The following is a 26234-nucleotide window of genomic DNA, read 5'->3' as shown; positions in this document are numbered from 1 at the left end:
TCACGTATCACCAAGTACAGATATTCTTTCTATTCTCCACGAGTCCACGGCATAAACCTTGACAACCAAGGTATCAATACTGTGAATATCAATACCGAGCCGTTCCGACATACCTCCCTACCACCTCGAATGAATAGAGACTGATGTTCGCCTGAATCGCGCTGGACATTCTCGCTTTCTTTGCTTACACCCTTTTCTTTGCTTGTTCGCACACTTGTAACTTATAAGTACTTCTGCATAGAGACCCATGTCATAGTATCTTGAGCTCTCACATCGACAAGGTGCTACTGGTATACTAAAGTCTGGAGGCGCAAAAAGCCTGAGAGTGCTCTTCATAGGCAACGAGGTTGCGCTGCTTGAAAAGTCTTGCTCCACATAGGTGCGCCAGAGCAACAGCAATACCATCTTCGAGTCAGTAGTGCCTGTGTATGCGTCCGTGAATATCATCTAGCAAAGGCGATCCAAGACGATTCTCATCGAGCATGTGTTTGACTTCATCTTGAGTCTCGTTCCTAAATCGCTCATATATCATATCTCTGTCGCAGGTGTCCACTCGAATATGATTCTCGAGAAAAGTTCAGCAAACAATGTTTCAATGTCTCTCAGATAAAATTATCGCAGAGTCCATTCAGCGCCTCGATGATAGCATCGCAGTTCGGAGAAATATTGTGGCTACAGTCGCCAGACCATGTAAGTATATGGGTGGATGACAGGTAGAAGCGTGTCGGTCACAAGCAATGACGACGCAGTTGGAATCTCAAGATCTCAGCATTGATCGCCTGGTATCCAGTTTAATGTCAGTATCCATGAGACTCCTGAGCCCACTCCCAGGGATTGTCGTGTCACCTGTCGCAAGGCTGTATGCAACAATGGGTTGGAATTACATATCATCGACATTTCCTAGTATTCTGCCGTCAATATATCGTCGAGGATAGAGCAAATCAAACCTGAGGTCTGCTGGCAATGCAAATGACATCTGTCTGGAGTATTTCGGATGCACAAAAGATTATCCACTGGCAGGATATAAAAGCAAGCTGTCTTCCTACCATCCCCTTCAGCTTTGTTTTTGAAGTCACATATCAGATCTCACAGATAATGCGTCTCCCCTTCATCCTCGTCGTTGCTGCTACTGCTTTCCAATTGTCAGTGTCCACACCAGTGGTCAGTGATGAAGATAAATGTCCCACCTTCTGCAACTTTAACGAGTGCTGCGCTGGCGTTAAATGCGAGGCAGTATACACTGACCTTTGGGTGAGTATGAGTAGTTTTCATCTACCTCCATCACGGTGGCTTACCGGCGTGGTAGACCTTCTTTATATGTGTCAACTAGTACTCGTAACGCTACAGTGAGTCGTGTTTCCGCTCTCGCCTTCGTGCACTGTGGTTGACAAGACGACTCAGACATGTAAGTAGTTCGTCACTGAGTGCTCGGTTGTCACAGTTCGCCCTGCTCGAGTATCAAGAACATCTCAGCGTGCATACGGGGGCCGCTCACAATATAATAGACGGTAGAAACTGTAGACTCAAAAATCAAACTTTGCGTGTGACAAAACCTTTCTCCCACTAACCATGAGCGGAGATATATCTCTAGAACTGGACCCGTGGTGAGACACGAAGATACAAACTTGAATGTGTCTTTCGGGGTGCACGTGAATCTGTTACCTACTAAGTACGCCTGTAGTGGAAAGTTACTGACCCCCTCTTTAGGGGTAATCCTGGCAGCTTCGCTATTAATATTACGCACCTCGGACGACTAAATGAATACTATGAAACTAATTTCTGTGAAAACAGTGATCGAGTTTAGTCTGATGCTGTCGCAATATGCCCCATCCAAAGAGTCTCATGGATAATGACAGAGCGCTGAGATGTCCAAGTTTGGCCGGATTAATTCACACACCTCTTGGTTCGAAGTCAGCGCTAAGGACTTGAATTTGATTATTACACCTGTGGCAGAAGCTGACAAGGCCTCGGCAAATACCGTAAGCCTGGCGTAGGGCTAATACTAAAGTCTAATGATTTGACCGTATCAGTGACTCCGAGCGCACGGGAGGTGCTGCAGGCCCCACCAGGCGGAGGACGCTGCGTTACAGTTCCTCACCTTCCCCTCTCAAACGAATGGGCTCAGCATTCATGGTAATGTCAAACTTTCACCTTCAACGCGCATCTCTCTGCGTTGTCAGGGCCACGCCTTGGACAATTCAATTCGCATACCGGATGAAGACTTCGACGATGGCGAGTATTCTCCCACACAAGATAACAAGGAGCCTTCCGAAGAACAATTGAACGAACGACAAGCGTTCCTTACCAGAAAGCTAACTCCCTTACGAGGGCGCACTCTCGGTTTCTTAGAGTCCTCCAGCACGTTTCGCCTTCGCCTCTATGGCTTCCTTTCTCATCCGTATGCCCCTTCTAGGTTTCTCCCGCCCGACAATATCAATCATCCTTGCAGATGGACCGAACCTCTGATACTTTGTTTAATGATCGCCTGTGTATTGATATCTCAGGCGTCTCACTCAATCCTTCTTCCCTCGGATCAGTCTATGCCGAATATGCGTTTCTGGATTTCTGCTAGATCCTGAAGTCCCAATATCAGCTTTCTTTGCATTATCAATAACGTCGACATCGAGGGCAGGTCCTTCCGCATCCGGTTCCTTGTCATGTTCGATGCCTGACATAGTAGTTGGTCCAAGCAGTTTGCCTCATGACGCTTCGCGTCAAGAAAAACAGATCATAGTAGATGAGCCTTCTTCACGCGCCCATCTCCGGAATCCCTCACAGCCAACCTTCTTCTCTCGTGCCCTTCGGTCAGACCAAACACCTTCAGACGTGATCTCACTGCTGTAAGGAAGCCTATGGCTTTGGTGGTGGACGCTCGCTCGGACCTTCACTTCAACCTTTGTGACATAGTACGCACTGCCTTCCGTTATATTTCCCTTTCATATTTCTATTTCTGCCTTTGTTCTTATTTTGCTACCGGTTCTCCTTTCTCTCTTTATGCCCTCGTTTCGACAACACCTCCGTCTTGCTCACCAATTCTTTACCACCCTTACATGCCACTCGTACGTTTTGCCACTCTCTCACACACACACACACACACACACACACACACACATATAGCCATGTACTTTTTCTAAGACATCATCGAATGACCATCCGTTTTCTGCCAGACTTCGCAAGACTCGAACGCACTCGCTCGAAAGAAAACTCATTTCTCGCTACAGCATTTCACAGCTCCCTTCGTCAATAGCATTCCCCTTCCAACTCGAACTCAGCCTTACACTGCCATTCCGATTAAACATCGATAATGCACGCGACAAGGTGTATCGTGATATGCCATACTTGTGCCAAAGTTGGGGAAGAATCCACTTCATCGCCATTTTCAGCTTCTGGTTGAGCTTTATGCAGCACTTCAAGTTGTCGTCGTGACTTCAGCCAATGGCGTATGTGTTTTTTATTCATATTTCTGTCGCGCTAATTTCCTCTCAGTGATCCCCAATCATGTGCTCGATCATCGATGCCGAATTTTTGTCTGCTGCTTCTATTTTATTGTCTGCATCCTCGTGTTGAACATTTGGCTTATCAATCTATTTGTTACGAACTCGTTCTCTGCCATACGTGCAGATACGCAGAAGAGTGCCTTTGGTGCTGCACCGTGTGTTTCTTGACTTTTCCATGTGCTAACGCTAATGTTATTCCAATTACAGACTAGGACTTGTCGTCGAAGAGCAAGAAGAGGGTTGGTCAGACGGGAAACACATTTCTCAGAGCAACCCACTCAAGGAATTCTACACCCATACGCGCTGGTGCTGGGTGTTTCTGGCTCTCGCGTCGCTCGTGGTACAAGCCACTGCCAGTGCTGATATTAACTCGGAGCTATACCCCCTGGTTGACGATATTTCAACTAGGGAGGTTCTGTAGGGTGATTCTAGAGTTCCCGAGAATGAAACCGCTCAGATGCGGATGCTCCTGTGCCTCGTCGGGGTAAAAAGGCTGCCTAGTTATTTTAAATCCTGGTCTGTTTGCCTAATCTGATTATTGGTTTTAGTCACACGGATTTCAACGCTGTCACTCACTGCATTACACTCAATTCGTGCTCATGCTGTATATTACTCTTGCACTCATGACTCCATTTGCGCCTACAATGTCTTGCACTTGATGTCTCTCGTATACTCTCATCACACCCTTGATCCTGCTTTCGGATGGTGTCGGACTCGCATAGACACCTGTGTAGTTTTGTTACTTGCACTGCTTTGTATTATACGATCATGAAATTCACTGGATTCCATTTATTGCATTGCAATGTGCTATCTGTCTGCCAGTATGAGTCATGTAAGCTATGAACAGCCTGCTTGGAACTGGCAAGGCTGGATCAACATTGTAAGGTGCCTCAAGACTTTTTAAAATACACGATTCTGATGGCTTTTGACCAGAAGGCGAGAGCGGAAACACGACTCACTGTAGCGTCAGAGACACACAAAGTAGATCTACCACGCCGGTAAGCCATCGTGACGGAGGTAGATGAAAACTACTCATACTCACCCACCAGTCAGTGATTATTTCCTGGCATGTAGTACCAGGGCAGCAAACTTCACGGTTGCTGCAGGAGTCGGGACATTTACTTTCATCACTGACCACTGGTGTGGACACTGACAACTTGAAAGCAGCAACAACGACGAGGATGAAGGGGAGACGCATTATCTGTGAGATCTGATATGAGACTTCAAAAACAAAGCTGAAGGGGATGGTAGGAAGACAGCTTGCTTTTATATCCTGCCAGTGGATAATCTTCTGCGCATCCGAAATACCCCTTCAGACAGATGTCATTTGCATTGCCAGCAGACCTCAGGTTTGATTTGCTCTATCCTCGACGATATATTGACGGCAGAATACTAGGAAATGCCGATGATATGTAATTCCAACCCATTGTTGCATACAGCCTGCGACAGGTGACACGACAATCCCTGGGAGTGGGCTCAGGAGTCTCATGGACACTGACACTAAACTGGATACTAGGAGATCAGCGCTGAGATCTTGAGATTCCAACTGCGTCGTCATTGCTTGTGACCGACACGCTTATAGTACCTCAGGCTGCCATCCCCCGTATACTTACATGATCTGGCGACTGTAGCCATAATATTCTTCCGACCGAACTGCGATGCTATCATCGAGGCGCTGAATGGACTCTGCGATAATCTTATCTGAGAGACATTGAAACATTGTTTGCTGAACTTTTCTCGAGAAATCATATTCGAGTGGACATCTGCGACAGAGATATGACTCGAGTATTAAGAACATCTCAGCGTGCATACAATGAATACTACCAAATCAATTTCTGTGAAAACAGTGATCGAGTTTAGCCTGATGTGTCGCAATATGCCCCACCCAAAGAGTCTCATGGCCCGGATAATGACAGAGCGCTGAGATGTCCAAGATTAATTCAAAGTCAGCGCTAAGGCCTATATTACAATGACCCGGCACCGCTTGAAACAAAGGTTCACCGTGATCCATTCACTTTCTCTTTCACCCACAAGCTGTGAACGACTGTCTCCCGTCTGGTATGGTCTGCCCAGAGAAAAGCGCTCGACATAGGCACTTCATATAGTTTTCCACCATTTAATCTCAATGTCAGGCGACTTTCGGACCCTCTTCAATCGCGCTCAGTCCATACGACGGTCGTGTCGTATCGGTCTATGACATCCTCACTTCATTGGATTCCGACTTTTGGAGGAAGGAAGAAGATTGCAAGGGAAGTCTCAGGACTCAGCCAAGAAGTCGTGTTTGACGATGGATGAATACTTCAGTGCCTCTAAAACGAGTGCATGGGTACGAAAACACCTTGCTTAAACCATGGAACGACTATTACAATCTGTTGTATCACCAATCCTTCTCTGTTCCAACTGTGTTGGACCCATGTCCGTGTGTTCAAGGTGACTATAACTGGGGAGACAAAATATTGACATTCGGCTGAAGCCCTAGCATATAGATGCGATTCGCATTTTCAAAGAATGCCATCTTTACGATAGACACCGCCTGGTCTTCCGTGAGGTCTCGTTTGCCGACGAAGCCCGCTAGGACCTGAAAAATTAAGGTTCATATCTAAAGGATTCACCCCAAAGAAATTTGCCGATCACCTCGTATATCACCTCGCGAGCTTGGGCAGTGGCAAGGTAGAACCTTTCTGGCCACCATGCCGCATCAGCTGTGTGACGGTAAGTAGTGTGTGCGGTGACAGATGGACTGCTGACTAACTAGACCACAAGATCTTATTGGTAGGCGCCAACTCAAGCACTTGACGCACCACAGTGCGTTGGGCATCAGCAGAAATAAAAGGGAAAATCTCTCCGAAGTCGAGATAAACGTTCTTGTACACGGACGTGAGGTAGCCAGCGTCTCTCGTGTAAGGATAGCTGGAATGCAGGAGAACGAATATAGTTTCTGGGAACGCCTTGATGATAGGCTGCATATGCGCCGGAGAAGACTTTGTCAGCGTGATTTCATTATCTCCGAGACCTTCAGGCGGATAAGCATCACATGATGCGACCCGGGCCGCTGTTGTACAACGCACCTGTGTGGAACTGGACTTTCGACGACGTAAGAGGGAGGGCGTCGCGCGGGATGGAGCGAACGCTTACTAGGTTTCTTGCATTTGCCTGCAATATCGAGGACTATCTTGACTAGGTGGTCATTCAAAGCTTTGTGCTCAAACCGAATGGAACCCTTTTCCTTGAACTGCTGAGATGCAGAAGTTAGGCAGTTGAAGAGTTCATCTGCGCTACAGGGTGCAGGGTCGACATCCAAGCCGGTTCTGTCGCATAAGTGAGTTGATCTGATCATTAATTCAAGTCATGATGCAACTACTTGCCTGTAGCAAGCGACAGACTTGTACCCTACCACACGATCATCTACAGCAGCATTATTCATGCAGGTGGTGAACTCCTTCAGGAACTCGTCGCAGAGATTATCGATCGAAAGAGGCGAGTCGTCATTTGCAACAAGGATGTCTTGTAAGATGTTCTAAGCATCGGAATTGAGCGTTTCTCCAAGATGGGAATGACGATACCTTACCTGGCCTTCCACTTCTAATCTCACAATCCGCTTCGATGGATTTCCAGTGTACTGGTCGTGCCAATTCAAGTCTTCAGCCATTTCTGCGATTCCACCCAAGCCATCGTCGAATAATATACACTGAATTCCCGTAGGCTCCATGCAGAGCTTACACAACTCTGCATAATCGAACTCAAGCCGCTTCTTCTTAACGCCTTCCCAGGTAGCATCGTCACCTGTCAATCCAAAGAGTTGGGATAACTGAGCTGCTGCACGCAAGCAAGGAAGGGTGTGAACGGCATCATCTAAGGCATCGCCATGAGCCTCAGATATGAGTACTTCGTATCGGATAGAGTCGCGGTGCTTTGATTTCAGGAATGGGTGGGCGTGGTTATCGACGATGGGGTACCCGAAGGCGGCTTTGGCTAGTTCTCTGTACATTGGTCCCACGGGAGTTGGATGAGATGGTGATGATATGACGTGCTTGGAAGCAACGTCTTATCTAGGGGTTCTGAATCTATTTATCCGTGAATGCGCTATAGAATATTAATAAGCGACTGATATCTAATCAGATCAAGCAAATACAAAGTTACTTCCGCTTTTCTTCCTCCACACAACCATTGACTGTTGGCATGCCTGTGACAATCGAGGATTTGGAACGCGCAATTCGAGCTGCATTTCCTGTGTCCCATCTCGACATCGAGGATCAGTCGAGTGGGTGTGGATCCAGCTATGCAATTCTCTTGGTCAGTGAGGTACGTGTTCGAAACGAGCTGAAGCTGCTAATAGTCAACGTGAAATGGAATTATCACACAGGCCTTTGAGGGAAAGACTACTCTTGCAAGACATAGATTAAGTGAGAGTCTCAGCATGACGTTAATCATAATACAGGGATGCTCATCGTCTGATAGTCAACCAGGCACTGAAGCAAGAAATATCGCAGCTGCACGCATTTTCTCAGGTAGGCTTGCAGGCTTATTCGTATTGGAACGCTACTTTGGTTGAACGACTATCACTGCAGAAATCCTTCACTCCAGCGCAATACGCTGCGCACCAAGCGAAAAGTGGTTGACTTGTGGAGTTCTTTTGCAACAGCACAATAGTGGTGTTTTGCCGGAAATTATTAGACGGGTGACAACTGGCATGTTTTTTTAGTTCAAGCGGGGAATGTGGCTCGTAATACTGAAATCAACGCTTCAAGCGTGGCCTTTAGATCTAGTGTGATGTGAACGTGGTCTTCAAGGTGGACAATAGAAGCGGTTACTCCTGCTCAGACCTTCTCCACTGTCCTAGCACAGTGGGTATTCAAGTTTGATCAGTCGTTCCCACAGACAACCGACATCATCCTACGCTATTCAAATGGTTCACATGTCAAGACCACAGTTACACTTGAACTACGTCCCCTCACATGACCTTGCCAGTGTGGAGACTTTGCCGATTTGAAAATATTACGGTTGTAGATCAATGCTAATGGCCCTTTGTTCGGTGCTTTAAACCACTGTCAGTGTGGTACGTTCCCGCTTCGTTGTGGTTCGGTAAACATCATCCACAGGACGCTTCAAGCAAAACAATGGTCTTTCGCCCTGCCACTAACACTGCAGCCAGAGATATAAAGGTGCTCGAGATGGACAGCAGACCCAACACACTCTCATCTTCTTCCCTGTATCTTTCGAACTACCATTCTCAATATGTCAGAACAAACTTACACTGAAGTCGACGCCTTTTTGCGAGAGTTTCAGAATTTGCCACTCGGCGAAGCAGACGCATTCTTTGCGAACACTGAACTTGGAACAACATTCGTTAACGACCAGCTAGGCAAAATCTTCATTGCGTTTTTGTTCCAGTTCTTTACCCCAGACATGACAACATATCGCTCCACTTGCGATAACCTAATGCCTTTGATTAGCCTGGCGCTACTTACTACGAAAAATTGCCAGCTGGTATGTTCTGTCTCAAGTGATTTTGACGCGCTGGCTTACAGAATTTATAGCTTTTAGATATCTTGGAGGTATTGGATTTATTTTAGCTTGATAATGTGTTAGATGTTGACTTCGTAGCACACCAGCTTGCCGACGTGATGTTCGAGCGTTCTGTGAGCGTCTCTCTGACACTCCAGGAGGGCTTCGACCCACAGTACCTTGTGCCAACGCATTCAATCGCCCGATTACGCTTGATTGACATCATTAACCAATGCCTCACGTCTCCACACGATTCCAGTGACATCCGCTGTACGTATCCAGCTCATTCTCGATTATGCGTGCATGTCTCATGATGCTCACTTCAGCTGAACTCCTGGCTCTGAGATCGAATATTCAAGAGCGAGAGAATCAGGCAAAAGCTGCCTTGCTTGCTCCCGATACGCAGTGGATTCACGATCTAGCGGAAATGTGGCCTGAGTTCAAAACATTGGACCCCTCATACGCCTCTACTGAGGCTTTTCCACCCCAAGCCGCTCAACTCGGACGGAACTCGTCTATGAGTATGGAAAACCCGCGAGTATCCGAGTTGACGTGTCTTCTGAGAGCGTCTCGGCATCTATCTACCCTATCTACAACAGCTTCATGCCCCATCAAGAGTCTCCCTAAACAAGGTGCCTCTGTTGCCCGCATGCGATCACTTTCCGCGATGCTTTCTCCTCAAGTTTCAGATCGCGTGCTGGTCGCGCTTGGGACGGTGGCAGAAGAAGAGATGCAAGTGGACTGAGGTTGTATTTGTATCGCATTTTATTTCTCGGCATAGTCTCAGCATATCACGCAAATAGTATATCTGTAAATATTGTAGTATCACAAATATTCAGACTCTTCTTTAATATTCTCAGGGTAGCATATATCAAGATGCTGAAGAGTTTGTGCTGGTCATTTAGAACTGGTATAATGTATTGAATCGGCCCTGTTTCTTTACATTCGTGTCTTCGAGTTGAACGACCTAAAAGGGGCCAATGATTTTGAATATTGTCGTCTGATGTCAATAGACTTTTATTTGGAGGTTCTATGGTGGTCGGATACATGCGCAATAATAGCGGTCAACCCATACTTTTGCACTCAATTGCAATGTGTACTAATTATATAAGTAGTAAGTACTGACTCGGAGTAGTTAGTCCCGGCCGGGCCGCTCAAAAATGTTTGACCATGTTTGGTGTTATTGAAAACAGAAGACTTGGATCATCTCGGTGGCCGACTACATAACAACTTGATAACTGAGAACAGCACACACATACGACATTTAAGTAGTATCACACGTCCAATTAACATCCAGAAGATCCTTATGAACAACCAATCTTCAAGCTCTACATCGCCTGGGAGTCCTCGTGAGTTAGCCATTTCAGTCTAACTATCCCATCACACGACGTGCTACTATCATCTCTAGTGAGGCCACGAGATGCTGATGTACCTGAAGCCGAAGGAGCCCAGTTCAAGTCATCAAACTTCCCAGGTACTGCCAAATTATCAGAAGAGCTAGGTATGTAGTGCTGCTTACCAGTAGCACGATGTAATCATCCTTTGGCAGATACCTATGATGGGGCACACAGATCTCAATTCTATGAATTAGGCCAGGTTGGTTGCTATTCGATGGTCTGCGCTGAGGACACGATTGATGCAGCTTCCTTCTTAGAAATTATTGGAGGAGAGTATGGGTCGAGATCGGCCTCTGATATCTCCACCGACGACGATACATGAGCTCCGGGCAGAGTACACTGGCGCCCCATCGTTTGTGGCGCAGATCGACAGCTTGCTGAATCGAGGTTATACAAAGATTATCCGTACTAAAGGTAGTATATCAATGAAGCCAGGTACCCGCACAACCTGATGCGAACATTTAAACTAGGTGATGGAAATTGCTTCTACCGAGGTAAAGTTTAATATACAACTTCCGTCTTTTGCATACTCACGATTTTGTATTATAAGCTCTGGCATATGCATACCTTAGCAGCCTCGTTGATTCGCCAAATCTCGTCTATGCTGCAAAATCTGTAATAGAATCGGGCTCCAGAATGATGGAACGTAATTTCATGGACGCGGATATCATTTCGACTTTCTGCGAACCCCTTATGGATCTAGTAGATGCCATTGGAAATCCCGACCCTAATAAAGTGTTAACGCATGGCCGTCTACTGTCTGCTTTTCTTGAAGACGAAAGTAAGTTTCTCGTGTACGGCCAACCTCCTTGTAGCTGACACGCTGCAGCGTCAAACTGTATTGTCACGTACTTGCGACTTTTGACTACCGCTCAAATCCAATCCGCGAGCGATGATTATGCTGGCTTTCTCTTCGACGATTCAGGAGAACAATTGGAACCTACCGAATTCTGTCGGCAATATGTCGATCCCCTTGGGAAAGAAGCAGGTCACTATACTGAGTTATAGTCACATCGATCTATTCAAGTCGTTGATGTCATTCGATAGATCATGTTCAGGTGGCGGCCTTGTGTCGGGCTCTAAAGCTGCACATCAGGATTGCATATCTTGATGGTCACTCTCCGGATGGCCAAGCCCACTTCCAAGATATCACACCGCCAGACGGCGAAAATAACAAATCGTTGACTCTCATCTATCGGTATGTCGATGATAATTTTTTGGTCATCACAAGCTGATATTTGGTAGCCCTGGCCACTACGATGTTTTGATAAAGACGAACTAATTCGGTGCAGTATGAGCCCACTGGTGCAAATATTCCCTGCTTATCAGTGCAGCATGGCTGCATCTCCAACCCACCAGGAGTCTGACATACCTACTCATATATATCCTATGCGTATCCAAGTGATTCCTGACTCAGTGCCCGGGTCTATGTCACGCGTAGTCAAATCGTTGGCGAATCTAACATAAGCACGAATAGCCGCCGGCTCGGTGTCAATTGTGTCCACCCCGTCATGCTGTGTAGTACTAGTACTGATGCACGCTCTCAGGTTTGCTTTCCACCACTATGGCGACCAGCTACGAATTGGTTGGCATTTAAAATGCTTCTAGATATCAATACGACAATAAAAATACGACGGCTACGTTGCTCTCCCTGACAGCGACTTAGCGGTCGCCGTTTTTACTTTTGGACTCGTTAATACAGGCTGTACAGCACAAAACCCAACGACCGAGGGTCATCGATTCATCGCTTGGATGATTACATGATTTCACAAGGAACTCCTCTATTTTTGCAAGCTCGCAGCACAAAATCACGTTGGAAATAAGTTGCCGGCATCATTGATGACTGGAACTTTCTTAGTGTTCAAGTGATGGCCTGCGCAATAGCACTGGTTTGCAAACTGATTATATATTCAGCACGGAAGTAGCGCTATATACCACTAACATCTCCCACTCACTCACCCCATCTCTCAAATATGACTGTAATTTCCAATGATCCCAGTTGGTGGCCAACAATCAATTCAAGTACTATTTTCAGCTATTGGACAGGTTCGTCACATTAAGTTGTCTAGTTCTAACATTGACTCGCAGTTTCGCAGTTGCTGCCGGCGTCATGGTAATATATGATTGGGGTGAGCGGAATAGTGTTCGACGACTGCTGATATTCTCATAATATTTCTAGTACTAACACTGGAACAAGAGGTAGGTCGATGTTATCGTCGGAGCAGTCAACTCGCTGAGAACGGTGTCATAGATTGAACTGATATGGGTGAGTGACAAGTTCCCGTATCAGAAGAAAACAGGAGAACACAATAAATTCGCGACAGAGGCAACGCTGGTCTCTCATGACTGTGCTGTATTTGGTTGTTCGTGTTATACTATATAGCGTGGTCGGCAGGTTATACTAACTCCAATATGTTTTAGGTACGTTATATTGGAATACCATATGCTGTGTATGTGTCGAGACCCACAACTTATCACCGTGTTAATAACTCATTTCTGACAATTAGTATCAATGTTCTGGGTATGTCTCATATGTGCTGTGTTCGATCCTTTTGACTCAGGCTGACGGCACATAGAAGATTTGCCATTGGTCTCGCTGACGGATACAGTGAGTATTACACAACCATCTCATTCCTACGCTCATATTTAGTTGTAAGTGAGATTCTGACCATTGAACTTGGCCCAACATAATATCTCAATAGGTGTAAGTCGGAGCTTTTGATACCAGCACGAGGGTGTTCACTAATTGAGTATTTTAGGTAATACTATGAATTACACTCTGAATGGGGCAATTGGGGTCATATACGCCATGTTGGATGGTAAGTTACCCAGTTGTAATACCTGTGATATTGACTCGACTAAAACACAATGCAAGTCATCATGATTGCTCGCTTATATGCCATGTATTTGGGATCTAGAATGATGCTCATTTTTCTTCTTGTTATCTCTTTGGCTGTTATCATTGCTTGCGCAGTAATTGGATCAATAGCAATCAAGGACACTGTAGCGGGTGAGCTTTACTTGTTGACTTGAAGAACACAGCTCATTGGACAAACACCAGAGGAGCTAATTCTCTCTGGCAGGTACATGTGCGATTACAAATATGAAGGGGACAACCAACTTCTGTATTTGATGTTTTGGATGATCTACACTGTTTGGGAGGTCCTCGCACTGTGTCTTTCAGTCTGGATTACCGTAAAACACTTCCATGGCCCGCGACGACTCCGCCCATCGATAGGATCAACAACCGGGGACTTTTTCAGAGTGCTGATAAGATCTCACATGCTTTATTTTGCAAGGTGAGCTTGTAATGTGAATGTGGTTATCTTTTTCTCAAGTTTCGCACATGCTAGCTTTGTTTGCCTCTCTTGCCTCGAGCTTGCTATTTACTCTGCAGAGCTCATGGTGCGCCGACCTGTCGCTGACGTCTGCTTGTAACCACTGCTCATCATTTCTGTAGAATACAGATTCTATAGGAATTCAGATACTTGATAGTGCTTCTGACATTCTACTGTCCATGCAGATGTTTGTGCTGGGACCACGCCTCATCCTTAGCGTTCGAGAATACCACGCCACACTCGTGGCCGACTCCGACTCGGACGCAGAAGCTAGCATGAATTCGATTGTCTTCCAGGAGCGTGTACTTATACCAACTAGCAGTACTGTGTAGGGAAATGCTTGGCGAGTAGTCTGCAGGGAGGAGAAACTGGGTCGAGGATCCGTCGAGGTATTTATTTAGCATATAGTGTTTCAAGGTATATTTGAAAGGTCTAGGCAAACCTATTTCTTGTTATATTACTACGGGAACGAAGTAGCCATACTTGCACCATGTGACCAGTCGAAATGATTCAGCATGTCTAACAGCCAACCCAGTCCTTGACACCTAATACTAAAATACAATGAGAATCAGTATAAATTGCCGAGATAGCAAATTCTACGCGTTTTCGGAGTTCCGCTATCTGAGCACACAGATGATAATGAAGTTACTGTGAAGCGTGAATCACTGTGGCTGATAACTCATTGGTGCTCAGATGCGTTTTCCTCCATCTGGGCCAGGAATGAATCGCGCGGACTCCTGGATCGATGTATGCTTCTATCACGAATGAGCATGGCAAGGAGATGAGGTATGCTGAGAGGGGATCGGAGAATTAGAGAATTGGAGTTTTGCAAGTCAGAAGACCTCAAGCATACCTATCAAACCACTAATAACCAAAATGTTCTGTTGGAGCCCCTGCTAAAAGGTGGAAGAGCAACAGGTTACACAGGAAAATGCAAGGCAAGAGAGACTTTGAGCCACGTGCCAAAGTTTTCGAGCGTTTTAAACATACAAGATGACATTGAGGGTAGTAAAAAGTATCATAGTAATGTAGATAGTCTCGGACGGCATGGAGCTCGTCACCAGGAAGGCATCATCTTCTTCGAGGACGCGAGCCAAACAACAAGGCACCTTTTAAACAAAACCCCTAAGGGACGATCAAATATCAGTTAAAGGACAATAAGACGCGACCCAAGGCGTACATTTTGTGGTATAGACGGAACGTCTCCAAATTAATTGGAGACAGTAGCTATAGATAATTAAAAAGAGACGTCCATAGAGAGTTTCATGTAAGTCGACCCGATTTTTGTGTCGGAAACTGCTGATAACATTCTAAATACAACGGAGTCAGCCACGCAACATGAAGTGACAGTAACAGCTTTTATACCGCATCAGGTACTTTATTCAACCCACATTAGTCCCAAAAGACTCCCCTTCCTACCAGGCTGGGACTTCCCTGGTAGTGCTCCGATCCCCTTGTGTATTGCCGTATTCACTGGCCTCATAGACGCAGAGTCATAGACATGAGGACAGGGCTGTGGCAGTGGTGGAGGATTCTGCTTCGCTGCTTCGGGGCTTCTAAATCCCGCTCATATCCTGAAGGCTGACGAGGTGACCTGCTCAGCTCGTCAAAACGCAGAGCGTCGAAGGTGCGCCGGGCTGCCTTCAGCTTGTGCAGGACCTGTTTGTAAAAGTGTATCTCTCCATCAAGATACTCCCTCGTTATTGTGCCAAAGTTTTCCACTTTCTGGTCGTGGTATGTGTCTATCTCAGCCATCGTAATGTTTAAGACAGTTTCGCAGCGTGCGGCCATCTCATCGTTTGACTGGACAAATGCATCAAGCCATTGTCTTCCACAAAAATTGTGAACGTTCCGACCTTTCCCAATTTGAGAGCATCTTTATATCGTGAAACAGTAGATTGGTGGGTTTCAACAATTCCCTGGAACGATCACACTCAGGGCAAAAACGGTGATCGAACAATCCAAGATACCTCATACAATTGGTATGGATGAGCAACGCTCTTGAAGGCGTCGTGAGTTGCAAGCTGGGTACGCCGGGCCTTCGTCTGTGGTTAGTACAAGTCTTGTATGAGGAACATGACACAGACATGATTGTCATACAGGTCTGCAACAATCTGCAGACCATCTGATGTTTTCTGCATCGCTTTTGTGAGCTTCAGACAATCTTCGCGTCATGTCTCAGTTAGTCATGAACTCCGGAAATTCACGTGAGCACCTTGACAGCCTTCACGCCAACACCAAGCTCCATCTGTAGATTTTAAAGGCGAGCGGACGCGTCGGAGGGAGCTAATAGAATGAAAAACGATCTCAGTACTTGGGACAAGACTCTGTATATTCGGTATATGTACCTAATAGAATGAAAAACGCTACGAAAGACATTAGTTATTTCGTACATCGTGTAACTAATGGTACTCACATCTCAGTACTTGGGACAAGACTGAGATGCGTCTAACTATCTGGTCCTGGCTATAAGGTAAATCGAGCAGGAACATATATTAATCAAAGACACGAAAAATAAGGGAGGGCACGAGCCGCTGTCAATGCGCGCTCGTCCGTTTCCGCTTTAGCATGCGCTCGTACCTCACGTCTCGGACTCTTCGGCATTCGACATCTCGGAACTCTCGCATCTCGACACCATCTTCGTTCAAGAGCCCGTTTCTCTGTTGAGGGGTATCCCCCGGATCTTCGTTAATCCCCAGGGGAGTAGAAGACAAAGGTGTCGACGTAATCAAGGACAATAATGAGTAGGACAACAATCGTTCGGCTTTCGACATCTCTGGAAAGCACGTCATGATGATAATTTGGCACAACTGACGCCCGTACTCACCTAGTCTCACTTCACGAATGGGTTTCTCAAGCTCTGCGTGCTCTTGCTCACTGCAAGGGTGTGACGACTGAAGCGATCGATTACTTCTGTGGCATCGTCCACATCTACGTTGAATGCGGGATGAAAACATGTGCGAAGAATGAAGGCCCAGCAGCGGGCATTGAAAGTAATTGGGGCATAAGCCGTTTCCAATCCTTGAACATGGGTTAAACAGCAAAAGTAAACCTATCATTCACGCTCACCGCACCATTGTCGCAACCAAGAAAAGACGTGACAACTTCAGCCTATCGTGCAACAGGGTGCCTCACAATACACCCAATCTCTCGAGTTCGCCTCTACGAGCCTCAACAAAATCAGCACTGAACCGCCCAGCATACTGTTTCCCAGGAGTGGTGGGAGTGCAATACCAGGAATAGTTAGCGAAGTGGTGACACGATGAAGTGAGAGAACCGCCGTTGAACTGTTATGCGGGTAGGAGAGATCGGTGGGATGTATGGATCATATGATTCATCGTAGCCGAAGAAAACAGTGAAGTGACACTGGTAGTACATGGTATATGCTCCTGAAAGGCCCGACGTGCGCTTCGAAGGTGAGTGAACCAAGACTCGAAACTACTTTAGATTGCCACGCAGGGCCAGCGTCAACATAGTGTCTATCTGCTTCCCCCAGCCCAAGTCTACTGAGCCTATTATCATCGTTGATGGGAGTCTTCCTTGAGTCTTCCGTAGAAATCCGCTCGGTGCCCGGGTCTATTACGTCACGCGTAGTCAAATCGTTGATATGTTTCATGTGTCTCAATTGCACGTCATCGCCTAGCCTGTCCTGAGGTGCTTCTATACAACCTAGCCCGACCTCGAGAGTGTATAATCAAGTGTATTTGGGTGTACGTGTGGATAGAGAAATACCCATGAGGCTCGGCTATAGAAAGAAGTCTGCTACTATTTCCCACAGTTTTGAGCTAGTCTTTCCAGTTTGCGATCATTGAATTGATCAGTCGATCTTTGGTTTTCTTCTTACAAGGTCGAAGAGAACATAATCCACGAACTGCAAGATGTTCCAAGCACCATACCCACCTTATGATCCAACTGATACATCTGGGTGAGTTGACCCTTGCACACGACATGAGAAGAAGGCTGATGGGTCTAATCATCCAGATTCTCGTGAGTCTCCTTTCCCTCGCACTCCGAGAGGTCTGTAGTTGACTGGCTGTCCATCAAGATATGACACAGTGGTGAAGAGGTGGCCCATCATTTTGACAAACATCATCGATCATGTGCATCGTCTTCTCCATGACATGACTTTAGAAATTCAACAAGTCCGCGATTCGGACGTTTCCAAGACAGAAGAACTGTCTAAGAAGATAACAGAGGGGCAAGAAATTATCTCAGAAATAAGCCGTTTGAAGTATCGAATGGCAAGGGACCACGATCTCGAGTGGGTAGAACATGACTATCGTCTTTCCTCAACGTATTTAGATCCCTCAAGATCCTAATCATATGATACAGAAACATACCTCAGGATGGGGACATTCTGGTCGCAGAATATAATGCCGAACTTGAGAGTCTGAAACAGACGTCCCGCGACACTTGGTTCAGGGCACCATGGTTGTATGCAGAGTAGGTCATATCTGCCCCATAAACTTCAGATCTCTGAATTATACGTGCAGATGCTACTTGTATGTCATCTCGAACAGGAGCTACTGCATGCTTAGACACGTATAGATACCGTCTGATCCGCGCGTACTTTAACCAGAGAACATACTGGCGCGGGTATGACCCGTTTTCAACACAAAAGGAAGAAATGTTCAAGAACAGCGGGGCAGCTATCTATCGTAAGTTCGACCAGGCCTTGGTTTTCTCGGATATGACTGACATGATGCGGTTTTGTTAGAAATCGCAACCACTATGCACGAATTAGAAAGCGAAAAGGTCAAACTTCAGGGGGATTCTGATAAACTTGAAGTATTGTTCAAGGAGATGATTCAGATGTGCCTTTGGTTGGTCTATATTTTTGTTTTCGTGCCTTTTAATAGACGCTCGATCTAGGGGCAATGCAACAGCAAGTCTCCCGTGAGGCTCCTTTTCGCAGATCGTTGACATCGATATATGTAGGATCTTTCCCTCTTGACGCACCTCTCGCCGTCGGACATAGAGCACCTGCAGACGGTCGGTAAAGAGGCTCAGGAGGCGAGGTCGGACTTCATTCTCAAGGACGACCAAGGTGCTGTTTGGAGTTACATCAAAACTCTGGCCAATCAAGGAAAGCGTTTGGACTTCGTGCTAGATAACGGTACTTTTCACTACTTTTCACTGCTCTTGTGTCTGATCATTTGTTATGAACAGCTGGTTTTGAGGTTCGTTATTTGTCGTTTCTGCAAGCAATATCGCTAACCTCGAAATACAGCTATTTACAGACTTCGTTTTTGCAGACTTTTTGGTCACTTACACTCCGTACTTCTCTCAAGTCGTGTTCCAGTACGTTGTCGTGAGATTCTGGCTTCGAAACGATCATGATATCTGACTACATTCACAAGCCCGAAACTGTTCCCATGGTTCGTTTCTGATGTCACCCCTACCGACTTTGCGAACACCATTTCGTCTCTACTTTCTCCCACATTCTTTCCACCAAACCCCACAACTACTCCAGATTCTCTTGCCCACTTGCAGCATATGGTCACTCGATGGAAAGATTATATAGATAAGGGTATTTTCACTCTCGCCACAGATATTAGCAATGGACAGAAGATGACGGAGTTTTGGAATGGTCCGTGGCCTTACTGGAACATGAACGAACTAGCACCGGAGTTAGGGCAGTGGCTGAGTGGTTCTGGGTTGGTCATTTTCAAAGTGAGTAGCATCTGCCAACTTCCAAAGACTTAGCATTCGAAATATGCATGCCTTAGGGGGACCTCAAGTGGGTGTATTTCGTCGCCATACTGATCTCTAAACCTGAATTCTGAATGCTGCGTTGAAGCTACCGCAAGTGAGTGTACTTTTAGGTTTTGCCAATATCTGTAACATCGTTGCGACCCGACGTCAGACTTGCAGGTGATGTTAAGTGGCCTGTGTCCACTCCATTTCCAACCGCGATCGGTCAGTAACCCACAAATACTTTTCGTCATTGCTTAAGAATGATATTTGGCAGGCCCACTGGCAGGATCGTTCCCGCTTCTCAGTCTTCGTACGAATAAGGCTGACGTAGCGGTGGGCATAGATGAGAAAGTAGCGGAGAATCTTGATAACAAAGGCGACAAGTGGAGAACAAGCGGGAAGTGAGTTACGCGCAACTTTAAATCACCGACTGGACGCTGAACGCTGAACTATGTTCTGCAGGTATGCTTTGGTGAGCTTTTTGCCAGGAAGAATTAATCAGTAGACTGGCGCAGTTTTTGTCGTTAGAATCATACGCTGGATATGTGGAACTACAGTTGTACTTAGATTAGAGCCTTAGAATTTACATTCCAACTCATAACGTGACAGATCTGAGGCTCCGGTTCCCGGCAACTTATCTTAAGCCGAAGATGTCTCTATTTTAAATGTACTCCAGCCCAACTCAAGCCTAGTACTTAACTAGTACTCTTGGAGAAGGTGTTAGATCCACGGTCCACGGATGCCTTCCGACATTGTAAAGGCGGTGGCCGTATAGAATCTTTTGATCCACTGGTCGAGCATTTGGAAGTATGTTTGCATTCCGTTCGCTGAAAGGACGGCATCTTCCCACCAGATCATTCAAATATGTCCTCGCCCCCTCTCAGCGGTCAATATCGTCTTCTCCAGCGCAATTAGGGAAGACAATCGATGCAGCAACTACCTCAACAGAACTCAAAGCTGCAACTGAAACACAGGATATCAAAGCGCTGGATGATCTTCTCAAAGTCGTCAGTCAGTATCAAAACGAGTGTTTTGATGATGTTGCTAATGTCGAGTTGGCGGCTTTGCAGGCGAGAAGGCCAATCCCGCTTACCACAAGTACGGATTATGTTGAAAGACGGCAAAAAAAAACAGAGCTAATCACGATCTAGTATCATGTTGAGGACACCAATGCTGTGGTCGGAGGCACTCTTGAATGCCACCTCGACGTCGAAATCTTCCAGTGAGGACCATCCTGTAGAAGCTCCGGCACCCGAACAACCGCTTCCTCCACGGTACATGCACGATACATACGCCGAAATCCTTCTTCCGTTTGCGTCGTCTCCGGAGTTGCTTGAGCGGTATACTAACGCATGGGGTGGACTTCGGACTGGCATGCTTATGGAGCACCTTGACTCACTGGCTGGATCGATATCTTACAGGCATATGCTGGGACCAGATGTGGAAACCCTTGGTCGTATACGTGAAAGAGGCTTTTACATGGTCACCGCTTCTGTTGATAGGTTAGTGGACATCAAGGTCAAGTTAAACTGCGCTTTTAAAACTTGATCCAGACTGGACGTTCTCGCCCCTCTCTCGCCTGTCAGGGATATCCGTTTGAGTGGCATGGTCATCTACACTGGGACTAGTTCGATGGAGGTGGCTGTAAAGATGGAAGCACTCGGTGCAAGCGGTGTGGAGAATACTCTGCTACTCGGTCAGTAATCACCGCTTGTCAGAGCTTTAGCTTGAGAAGCGCTGTTCCTCCAGGTCGATTCTCTATGGTATGCAGGGACGCACAAACTCGTAAAGCTCGGCCGGTAAACCCACTCATACTTGGTTCGCGCGAAGAGACTGCACTGTATTCGATAGGCGAAAGTGCGTCACGGTCTCACACATTTGTTGGATCCACTGAGGACAAGTACTAGATGCAAAGAAGCGCAGACAATCATTAGCCCTTCGCTCTCTTTCTAGGGTGCCTCCCAGTTCTACTGAAGCGGAAGAATTGCACTCAGTGTACTTGCAATACGCTCAAGACAATGGTCTGTCCGGTTATGAACGCGTTTGGATGGGCGAGACAAATTTGGAGAAGACTATGCTTATGTTTCCTCAAGAACGCAAGTTAGTTTTCATTCGGCTCTGTCTTTATGCGGCCTTGATAACATGTTTGAAGTGTCCACCAGAAAATCTTCGGAGGTGACTATTTTGAATCTGCCTTGTACAAAACTGATGATCTCACAAAGGCTATCTCATGCGACTTGCTTATGAGGTGTGTTGACTACTGATACTGCTAGCCACGTCGTTAATATAGTGCTCTCAGCTGGGTTTCGCGAATGCATCACTCTTCACACGTTCGCACGTAACATTCATGTCACTGGACAGTATCTCTTTCGCCAAACCCGTTCCTATAGGATCCATTCTACGGCTGACCTCGCAAATTCTCCATACTACCCCTCCCGGGGAGCTGCCTGGTGTAGTGGTACATTTCAAGTCTAAATCTTCTTTTCGTTCGCTTCTAAATTCTTGTTTGTCTTTCAGCATGTCGGGGTCCAAGCTAATGTTGTCGATGTGCGGACTGGGCACGAGCAGACCACCAACGATTTCCGTTTCACTTGGTATCCGGATGATGGAGCAGCGGTCGTTAGACAAGTCGTCCCGAAGACTTATCAAGGTATGGGCAAGCACATTTCAAATGAATTCTTGAATGATAAATTGTGGAATGGCAGAGGCGATGCTTTGGTTAGAAGGGAAACGAGCACTTGAGATGGGCAATCAAATCAGGGGAGAAAGAAACAAGAAACCAAGCACCTAGTGGCTACACTAATTGACGTTCGTAGTAAGAGCAGTCCTCTGGATTAACCCTACAATGACGGGATATTATTTCGTGCTACGGGAATGAACGTCTATAAATAGCTAAATCTAATAATTAAGGCTGAGTTATTTTCGATAGCTTTTCTTGTCTTAGACTTCCGCTCTCCCTGGTCAACTCAGAAACACACTCACATGGATGCATCACTATAATTTCAATGACAATAGCCAAAATTTTCTGTCATTGTCCATGCATCGTTCGAGTAATAAACTGCAATTTTGTGGAGGTATAATTAAGGTACATTGACTGTCAGAGCTCGTGCTGACGGTCTGACCTGGCGACCTCCTTGTTATCTCCGCTGAACTCTCATGCATAGCAGCATGACGGATGAGTCTACCGTTCTCGTCTGTGATACTCTGTGATATCAGTCTACACGATACACCACGAGGTCTCAGTTAAGCTACTACTGTTTTCCCAACTTGCTTTTTCGTATACCACGTCCCTGGGCTGTCCCTTCGGTACAACAACCCAACTACTGCTCTCAATCAACTTCAAGTTCTTCACTATGCCACTTAGATTCATTCGTATGAAAAAGCCAGGGATTGATATCGACCCTTTGCAAGCAGCAATCACTACTACGGCTTTCGCCAGGGATCTCATGGCAACCATGCAGTTTCCTCCAGCCAGTGCCGCTGTCTCAGTCTTGCTACTCATCTTGCAAACTATCCAGGTGAGTGGATGCTTGAAATAGCATGTCTTCGCGTGCTTCGACTTATGTTCGCCTTCATGTAGAACATTCAAGTTAACAAGTCCGCCTGTGATCGCTTGGCGCGTCGTGCTGTACAAATACTAATTGACATCGATGAACAAATGCGTGGACGATACCATGAAGCTCCGGGGTCACTTCTTAGGAATTTGGAAAGGTTTGAAAGGTACACCTGGCCGTTATCTTAAAACGATTGTTGACCAATCGTTACTTCAACTCCTGACAGCACCCTGATTTCTATCCATCAGTTCATGAGAAAGTTGGCCGATTCAAAGTGGAGTGATAGGTTCCTGCGTAAGTCGTCGATTGACGACGCTCTGGTCGAGTACATGCACATGCTTGACGAGGCAGCGCAGGCTTTTCAGGTGTGCGTGTTGTTGAATTCAGCTTCCAATTACTGAAGAGCCCTTGCGACGATGCTCGCTACTCTTATCAATATACACCTCGCCGTGAACTCACTGAGAGGAAGTACTGCTTCGAACGCGACAGCTGAAAGAGTCATCGATGCTCCACTTCCGCCTGCCTATCATGAGGTTTTGAATAAACCAGACTCGGTCATAGAGATACGAAGCCCAGGGATCGTCAATGCAGCTGAGTCTATAGTTGCTGAATCCGATATTCCGGTGACGGCAGGAGGGGAACCCTTATCACCATCCGAAAACAGATTTACAGACCATTATCTCCCTGCGGAACTGTTATCATTGACCCTAGAAGATGACCATGGGGTTAGCAATAAGTTCCATTGCGTTTTTTTTGGCTTGCTCATGCATCATATACCACACTAGTTTCGACGATATCACCAGTCAGAGGTTATCTTACGCGGCCGGTCTCGATTGCAGGACGGATGGTGGGCTGGTGCAATGGAAGTCCAGGTACAAGGGCAACGAGCCTTAATCAAGAAATACGATGATGACAAGGACATTGCATATTCTGTAATGTGGCCGTGTTCGCGTCTACAGAATGTTGCTCAAATTGGGTTTTCAGAAATGGCTGCGAGACGTCAAGATGCTGCAGAATCTTTAGTATGTCACATGAAGCACTTTGATTCCACCTGGTCTCATTTTCTAGTCACCCCAATTTACCTCAGATGCTTGGGTTTTCGGATGAACGAGCCCCAACTCCTTTTATCTTGCTAGCGAATGGTGTTTATCCTGTTGAGTGTTCGTGACGTGCCATCTAATACAAGAACAGTTCAGACGCAGAGCCCTCAAGCTCTGGTTCGCGAAATGCTACGTTCATCAAGTCTAGGGACCTCGATAGAGCTCATGTTGCGTTTTGTAAGGTCTTTCTTTTGGTTAGGTGATCAGCGTTTGATACAGTGAGATACAGTATCGCGACCTTGCTGTGAATGATTCACCACAAATATGCCGTCGTTCTTTTGTTGATAGACATCTAGGACACAGCGATGTACGTCCAGAGACAGCTCAGCCTGGATGAGAATAAGGTTCAGGATTTTATCGAGGTCCGTCGCCTGATTTATCGTGCGACTCATATTTATGATCATGTAGGCTTCCTCATTGCGAGTCGATTCTCTCAAAACTCTTGTGGTTGGTCTGCCACCTCCTCGGGACGGCGAGTGGTATACTGCACGAAACTACGGGTTAGCGCATACATTGCTAGATGCATGTTTGCGAGTAAGCATCGTCTTCATATGCTTTGAGCTTTATACTAAGGAAGGTGCAAGATGTTACCAAACAACGGGCACGTCACGTACTCATATGACAGAGGGGAGGAATTTGGTATAAATTCAAGCTCATGATAAAACCCTTGCTCACATCATTGCAGTGACGGAAGAGATACAAAAGAAAATAAACCACCTCGTCACTTTGGCACGAGCCCTGCTTCCCAGCGGAAGGCAGTCTCCCGTACTCCCAATACAGTTAGAAGCATTAATCGAAGAAACGGAGTCTAAGACTTCTTCACTGACTCTGCGACAGATACGAGACCTCACTTGGAATGCTGAAGGCGCTCATGGTCATACATGGTATGAAAAGAACGTGCCGGCTGATAAGTTCTCTGTCGGTGACATCGGCTACATTCCGGTTGGAGGAGACTTTGAATCCTTCGTTCTTCTCAGCAACGTCATCAAAGACGGAAAAGCTGCATTCAGCCTGTCTCAGCGATCGCACGGCGAGCACTGGTGCTGGGAGCATATCCCGATACACAGACAACCTCTCCAAGCCTACGAGCTGCCTGAAGCTGTCGCAGGGTGAGATATTTTACCTGGCAGAAATTGTGATAATGACATTGTATACAAGGTGGCCCGTCGCAGTGCCTCCATACAGTCAGATTGATGTCGTGGTGGTGCATGAAGCCTATCTTTCTTGTGTCAAGGACGCATGGCAGTATCTATTGAGGAACGGCAAGGGCCACGCGGCCGATGGTGGTATTGAGCCGGAGGATTTGATCCTTGGTGAGCATTTTCTCGGTCCTGCATGATCTTGCGATGTCGTTGCTCACCCATTACGACAGTGACCCATGTTGGAACCCATCAAGATTTTTATGTCAGGGATTTTCGATCAAAAACTATTATGCCGCAAACACATGTAGCAAATCCCCGGTTTGCTGCGAATCAGTTCCATCACCAAGGTAGGCACGGCTTTCACCAGCCACCAGGCTTTGGGTTTCAGAACCATGGCGTTCCGTTCAACCAACCCGCCCTTCCTGCGATAGTTTATCTATTAACCTCGTTGGATGCTAATCACGAACCACATTGGTCGCCTTCCCCAGTGTGTCTGCCAAAAATGTCGCGTCAACCTCTGGCACGACATTTCACGACGAAGGTTGGGCGGTGAGTAAGTTACCTTGGATTATCGAAGTTAGACTGACCTTGGCTGGTACAGGAAAACTGGGTTTTTGAACTATGTTCAACTTCACGCTGAGGACTTCGATAGCACCTGATGCTTGGAACTTGAGGGTATTTATATGCATGTATGTGTGAAATCCTGTTATGATTCTCATAAGTGGTATTCATTCCTCAAAGGCTCGAAGAGCTTGAGTCAACCGTTTGGCCATGATGCTTCCACTTTGACTGTGGACACCATTTTACAGTCAATCTGCTTTACTACGACATTCACTCTGTGGGTTCTCGTGCTTGTACTTCTCTCGTTTCGCATGCAATATGCATGCGATAAGATCGTCCGAGTTGTTAGTCAGTGCGGTATTGCGACGAGCACTTCAAGTGATGAGTATCTGGTCGGACATATGTTGCCCGTGACTGTTCCTACTTTACAGCATGTGTGGCTT

General features: G+C 46.4%; 11 protein-coding genes across 11 annotated transcripts; 9 read left to right on the top strand and 2 right to left on the bottom strand.

Annotated features, from left to right (window-relative positions):
* Positions 1–596: 596 nt before the first annotated feature.
* Positions 597–3918, top strand: F5147DRAFT_802246 (uncharacterized protein; the record flags this gene model as incomplete). Its single annotated transcript, XM_041443295.1, has 7 exons — positions 597–1251; positions 1954–1979; positions 2031–2133; positions 2181–2398; positions 3222–3318; positions 3384–3652; positions 3705–3918. Exons 1-7 carry the CDS (start codon positions 964–966, stop codon positions 3916–3918), a joined length of 1215 nt encoding a protein of 404 aa, XP_041292453.1. The 5' UTR covers positions 597–963.
* A 1579-nt stretch (positions 3919–5497) lies between these two features.
* Positions 5498–7581, bottom strand: F5147DRAFT_696828 (amidohydrolase 2). Its single transcript, XM_041437474.1, has 7 exons — positions 7066–7581; positions 6863–7014; positions 6633–6805; positions 6566–6580; positions 6250–6510; positions 6132–6199; positions 5498–6075 (listed from the first exon to the last, which is right to left on the bottom strand). Exons 1-7 carry the CDS (start codon positions 7483–7485, stop codon positions 5932–5934), a joined length of 1233 nt encoding a protein of 410 aa, XP_041292452.1. The 5' UTR covers positions 7486–7581; the 3' UTR covers positions 5498–5931.
* A 95-nt stretch (positions 7582–7676) lies between these two features.
* On the top strand, positions 7677–8116 carry F5147DRAFT_774167 (bola protein; the record flags this gene model as incomplete). Its single annotated transcript, XM_041441573.1, has 4 exons — positions 7677–7799; positions 7861–7900; positions 7956–8005; positions 8066–8116. The coding sequence occupies 4 exons, from the start codon at positions 7677–7679 to the stop codon at positions 8114–8116; spliced, it is 264 nt and encodes an 87-aa protein (XP_041292451.1).
* Positions 8117–8687: 571 nt separating this feature from the next.
* F5147DRAFT_696824 (uncharacterized protein) lies at positions 8688–9845 on the top strand. The gene is made up of 4 exons (XM_041437473.1): positions 8688–8984; positions 9035–9052; positions 9110–9272; positions 9329–9845. Exons 1-4 carry the CDS (start codon positions 8733–8735, stop codon positions 9745–9747), a joined length of 852 nt encoding a protein of 283 aa, XP_041292450.1. The 5' UTR covers positions 8688–8732; the 3' UTR covers positions 9748–9845.
* A 372-nt stretch (positions 9846–10217) lies between these two features.
* On the top strand, positions 10218–11971 carry F5147DRAFT_696819 (peptidase C65 Otubain-domain-containing protein). Its single transcript, XM_041437472.1, has 9 exons — positions 10218–10351; positions 10411–10503; positions 10552–10598; positions 10657–10813; positions 10870–10893; positions 10950–11180; positions 11229–11387; positions 11447–11597; positions 11645–11971. The coding sequence occupies exons 1-9, from the start codon at positions 10309–10311 to the stop codon at positions 11679–11681; spliced, it is 942 nt and encodes a 313-aa protein (XP_041292449.1). The 5' UTR covers positions 10218–10308; the 3' UTR covers positions 11682–11971.
* A 386-nt stretch (positions 11972–12357) lies between these two features.
* On the top strand, positions 12358–12849 carry F5147DRAFT_696804 (uncharacterized protein). The gene is made up of 5 exons (XM_041437471.1): positions 12358–12445; positions 12496–12528; positions 12579–12598; positions 12651–12665; positions 12724–12849. Exons 1-5 carry the CDS (start codon positions 12373–12375, stop codon positions 12802–12804), a joined length of 222 nt encoding a protein of 73 aa, XP_041292448.1. The 5' UTR covers positions 12358–12372; the 3' UTR covers positions 12805–12849.
* Positions 12850–13229: 380 nt separating this feature from the next.
* Positions 13230–13872, top strand: F5147DRAFT_201417 (uncharacterized protein). The gene is made up of 3 exons (XM_041428558.1): positions 13230–13409; positions 13461–13698; positions 13753–13872. Exons 1-3 carry the CDS (start codon positions 13268–13270, stop codon positions 13835–13837), a joined length of 465 nt encoding a protein of 154 aa, XP_041292447.1. The 5' UTR covers positions 13230–13267; the 3' UTR covers positions 13838–13872.
* A 1098-nt stretch (positions 13873–14970) lies between these two features.
* Positions 14971–16829, bottom strand: F5147DRAFT_696794 (uncharacterized protein). The gene is made up of 10 exons (XM_041437470.1): positions 16807–16829; positions 16693–16758; positions 16373–16511; positions 15953–15985; positions 15825–15901; positions 15708–15776; positions 15594–15656; positions 15324–15540; positions 15103–15279; positions 14971–15047 (listed from the first exon to the last, which is right to left on the bottom strand). The coding sequence occupies exons 2-9, from the start codon at positions 16741–16743 to the stop codon at positions 15116–15118; spliced, it is 813 nt and encodes a 270-aa protein (XP_041292446.1). The 5' UTR covers positions 16744–16758; positions 16807–16829; the 3' UTR covers positions 14971–15047; positions 15103–15115.
* Positions 16830–17524: 695 nt separating this feature from the next.
* On the top strand, positions 17525–20032 carry F5147DRAFT_696780 (DUF89 domain-containing protein). The gene is made up of 17 exons (XM_041437469.1): positions 17525–17662; positions 17719–17724; positions 17783–17998; positions 18070–18180; positions 18231–18239; positions 18286–18395; positions 18455–18560; positions 18610–18622; positions 18676–18853; positions 18907–18917; positions 18968–19038; positions 19098–19410; positions 19467–19477; positions 19538–19546; positions 19604–19656; positions 19709–19835; positions 19897–20032. The coding sequence occupies exons 1-17, from the start codon at positions 17616–17618 to the stop codon at positions 19937–19939; spliced, it is 1434 nt and encodes a 477-aa protein (XP_041292445.1). The 5' UTR covers positions 17525–17615; the 3' UTR covers positions 19940–20032.
* Positions 20033–20383: 351 nt separating this feature from the next.
* Positions 20384–22327, top strand: F5147DRAFT_201191 (Thioesterase/thiol ester dehydrase-isomerase). The gene is made up of 11 exons (XM_041428557.1): positions 20384–20441; positions 20505–20532; positions 20586–20936; positions 20988–21130; positions 21184–21291; positions 21342–21534; positions 21587–21609; positions 21657–21682; positions 21734–21892; positions 21952–22084; positions 22140–22327. Exons 3-11 carry the CDS (start codon positions 20590–20592, stop codon positions 22223–22225), a joined length of 1218 nt encoding a protein of 405 aa, XP_041292444.1. The 5' UTR covers positions 20384–20441; positions 20505–20532; positions 20586–20589; the 3' UTR covers positions 22226–22327.
* Positions 22328–22787: 460 nt separating this feature from the next.
* Positions 22788–25889, top strand: F5147DRAFT_577531 (uncharacterized protein; the record flags this gene model as incomplete). Its single annotated transcript, XM_041431400.1, has 16 exons — positions 22788–22952; positions 23015–23154; positions 23215–23355; positions 23392–23724; positions 23792–23860; positions 23948–24010; positions 24057–24130; positions 24180–24265; positions 24318–24332; positions 24385–24450; positions 24497–24622; positions 24673–24727; positions 24774–25197; positions 25247–25401; positions 25461–25779; positions 25832–25889. 16 exons carry the CDS (start codon positions 22788–22790, stop codon positions 25887–25889), a joined length of 2289 nt encoding a protein of 762 aa, XP_041292443.1.
* Between the last annotated feature and the right edge of the window lie 345 nt (positions 25890–26234).

The sequence above is a fragment of the Suillus discolor genome (assembly GCF_016758755.1).
Source record: "Suillus discolor strain FC423 chromosome Unknown F5147scaffold_30, whole genome shotgun sequence".
NCBI lineage: Eukaryota > Fungi > Basidiomycota > Agaricomycetes > Boletales > Suillaceae > Suillus > Suillus discolor.
The sequence above is the reverse complement of the archived record's forward strand: the minus strand, read 5'-3'. Positions and strand labels throughout refer to the sequence as shown.

Coding starts and splice junctions, on each gene's coding strand:
- F5147DRAFT_696780 (XM_041437469.1), top strand. CDS start 17,616: ATGTTCCAAGCACCATACCCACCTTATGATCCAACTGATACATCTGG. Junction 17,999..18,069: donor GCAAGGGACCACGATCTCGA/GTGGGTAGAACA, acceptor CATATGATACAG/AAACATACCTCAGGATGGGG. Junction 18,396..18,454: donor CAGCGGGGCAGCTATCTATC/GTAAGTTCGACC, acceptor CGGTTTTGTTAG/AAATCGCAACCACTATGCAC.
- F5147DRAFT_696794 (XM_041437470.1), bottom strand. CDS start 16,743: ATGCCCCAATTACTTTCAATGCCCGCTGCTGGGCCTTCATTCTTCGCA. Junction 15,986..16,372: donor CGGGCTCTTGAACGAAGATG/GTGTCGAGATGC, acceptor TAAAATCTACAG/ATGGAGCTTGGTGTTGGCGT. Junction 15,777..15,824: donor CAGACCTGTATGACAATCAT/GTCTGTGTCATG, acceptor CCACAGACGAAG/GCCCGGCGTACCCAGCTTGC.
- F5147DRAFT_696819 (XM_041437472.1), top strand. CDS start 10,309: ATGAACAACCAATCTTCAAGCTCTACATCGCCTGGGAGTCCTC. Junction 10,894..10,949: donor TGGAAATTGCTTCTACCGAG/GTAAAGTTTAAT, acceptor TTGTATTATAAG/CTCTGGCATATGCATACCTT. Junction 11,181..11,228: donor TGCTTTTCTTGAAGACGAAA/GTAAGTTTCTCG, acceptor GACACGCTGCAG/CGTCAAACTGTATTGTCACG.
- F5147DRAFT_696824 (XM_041437473.1), top strand. CDS start 8,733: ATGTCAGAACAAACTTACACTGAAGTCGACGCCTTTTTGCGAGAGTTT. Junction 9,273..9,328: donor CGATTCCAGTGACATCCGCT/GTACGTATCCAG, acceptor TGCTCACTTCAG/CTGAACTCCTGGCTCTGAGA.
- F5147DRAFT_696828 (XM_041437474.1), bottom strand. CDS start 7,485: ATGTACAGAGAACTAGCCAAAGCCGCCTTCGGGTACCCCATCGTCGAT. Junction 6,806..6,862: donor AAGTCTGTCGCTTGCTACAG/GCAAGTAGTTGC, acceptor CTTATGCGACAG/AACCGGCTTGGATGTCGACC. Junction 6,076..6,131: donor CTCGCGAGGTGATATACGAG/GTGATCGGCAAA, acceptor TTAATTTTTCAG/GTCCTAGCGGGCTTCGTCGG.
- F5147DRAFT_696804 (XM_041437471.1), top strand. CDS start 12,373: ATGACTGTAATTTCCAATGATCCCAGTTGGTGGCCAACAATCAATTCA. Junction 12,446..12,495: donor TATTTTCAGCTATTGGACAG/GTTCGTCACATT, acceptor GCAGTTTCGCAG/TTGCTGCCGGCGTCATGGTA. Junction 12,529..12,578: donor CATGGTAATATATGATTGGG/GTGAGCGGAATA, acceptor TAATATTTCTAG/TACTAACACTGGAACAAGAG.
- F5147DRAFT_201191 (XM_041428557.1), top strand. CDS start 20,590: ATGTTGAGGACACCAATGCTGTGGTCGGAGGCACTCTTGAATGCCACC. Junction 21,292..21,341: donor ACTGTATTCGATAGGCGAAA/GTGCGTCACGGT, acceptor GACAAGTACTAG/ATGCAAAGAAGCGCAGACAA. Junction 21,893..21,951: donor GGGAGCTGCCTGGTGTAGTG/GTACATTTCAAG, acceptor TTTGTCTTTCAG/CATGTCGGGGTCCAAGCTAA.
- F5147DRAFT_201417 (XM_041428558.1), top strand. CDS start 13,268: ATGCAAGTCATCATGATTGCTCGCTTATATGCCATGTATTTGGGATCT. Junction 13,410..13,460: donor AATCAAGGACACTGTAGCGG/GTGAGCTTTACT, acceptor GACAAACACCAG/AGGAGCTAATTCTCTCTGGC. Junction 13,699..13,752: donor CACATGCTTTATTTTGCAAG/GTGAGCTTGTAA, acceptor CGCACATGCTAG/CTTTGTTTGCCTCTCTTGCC.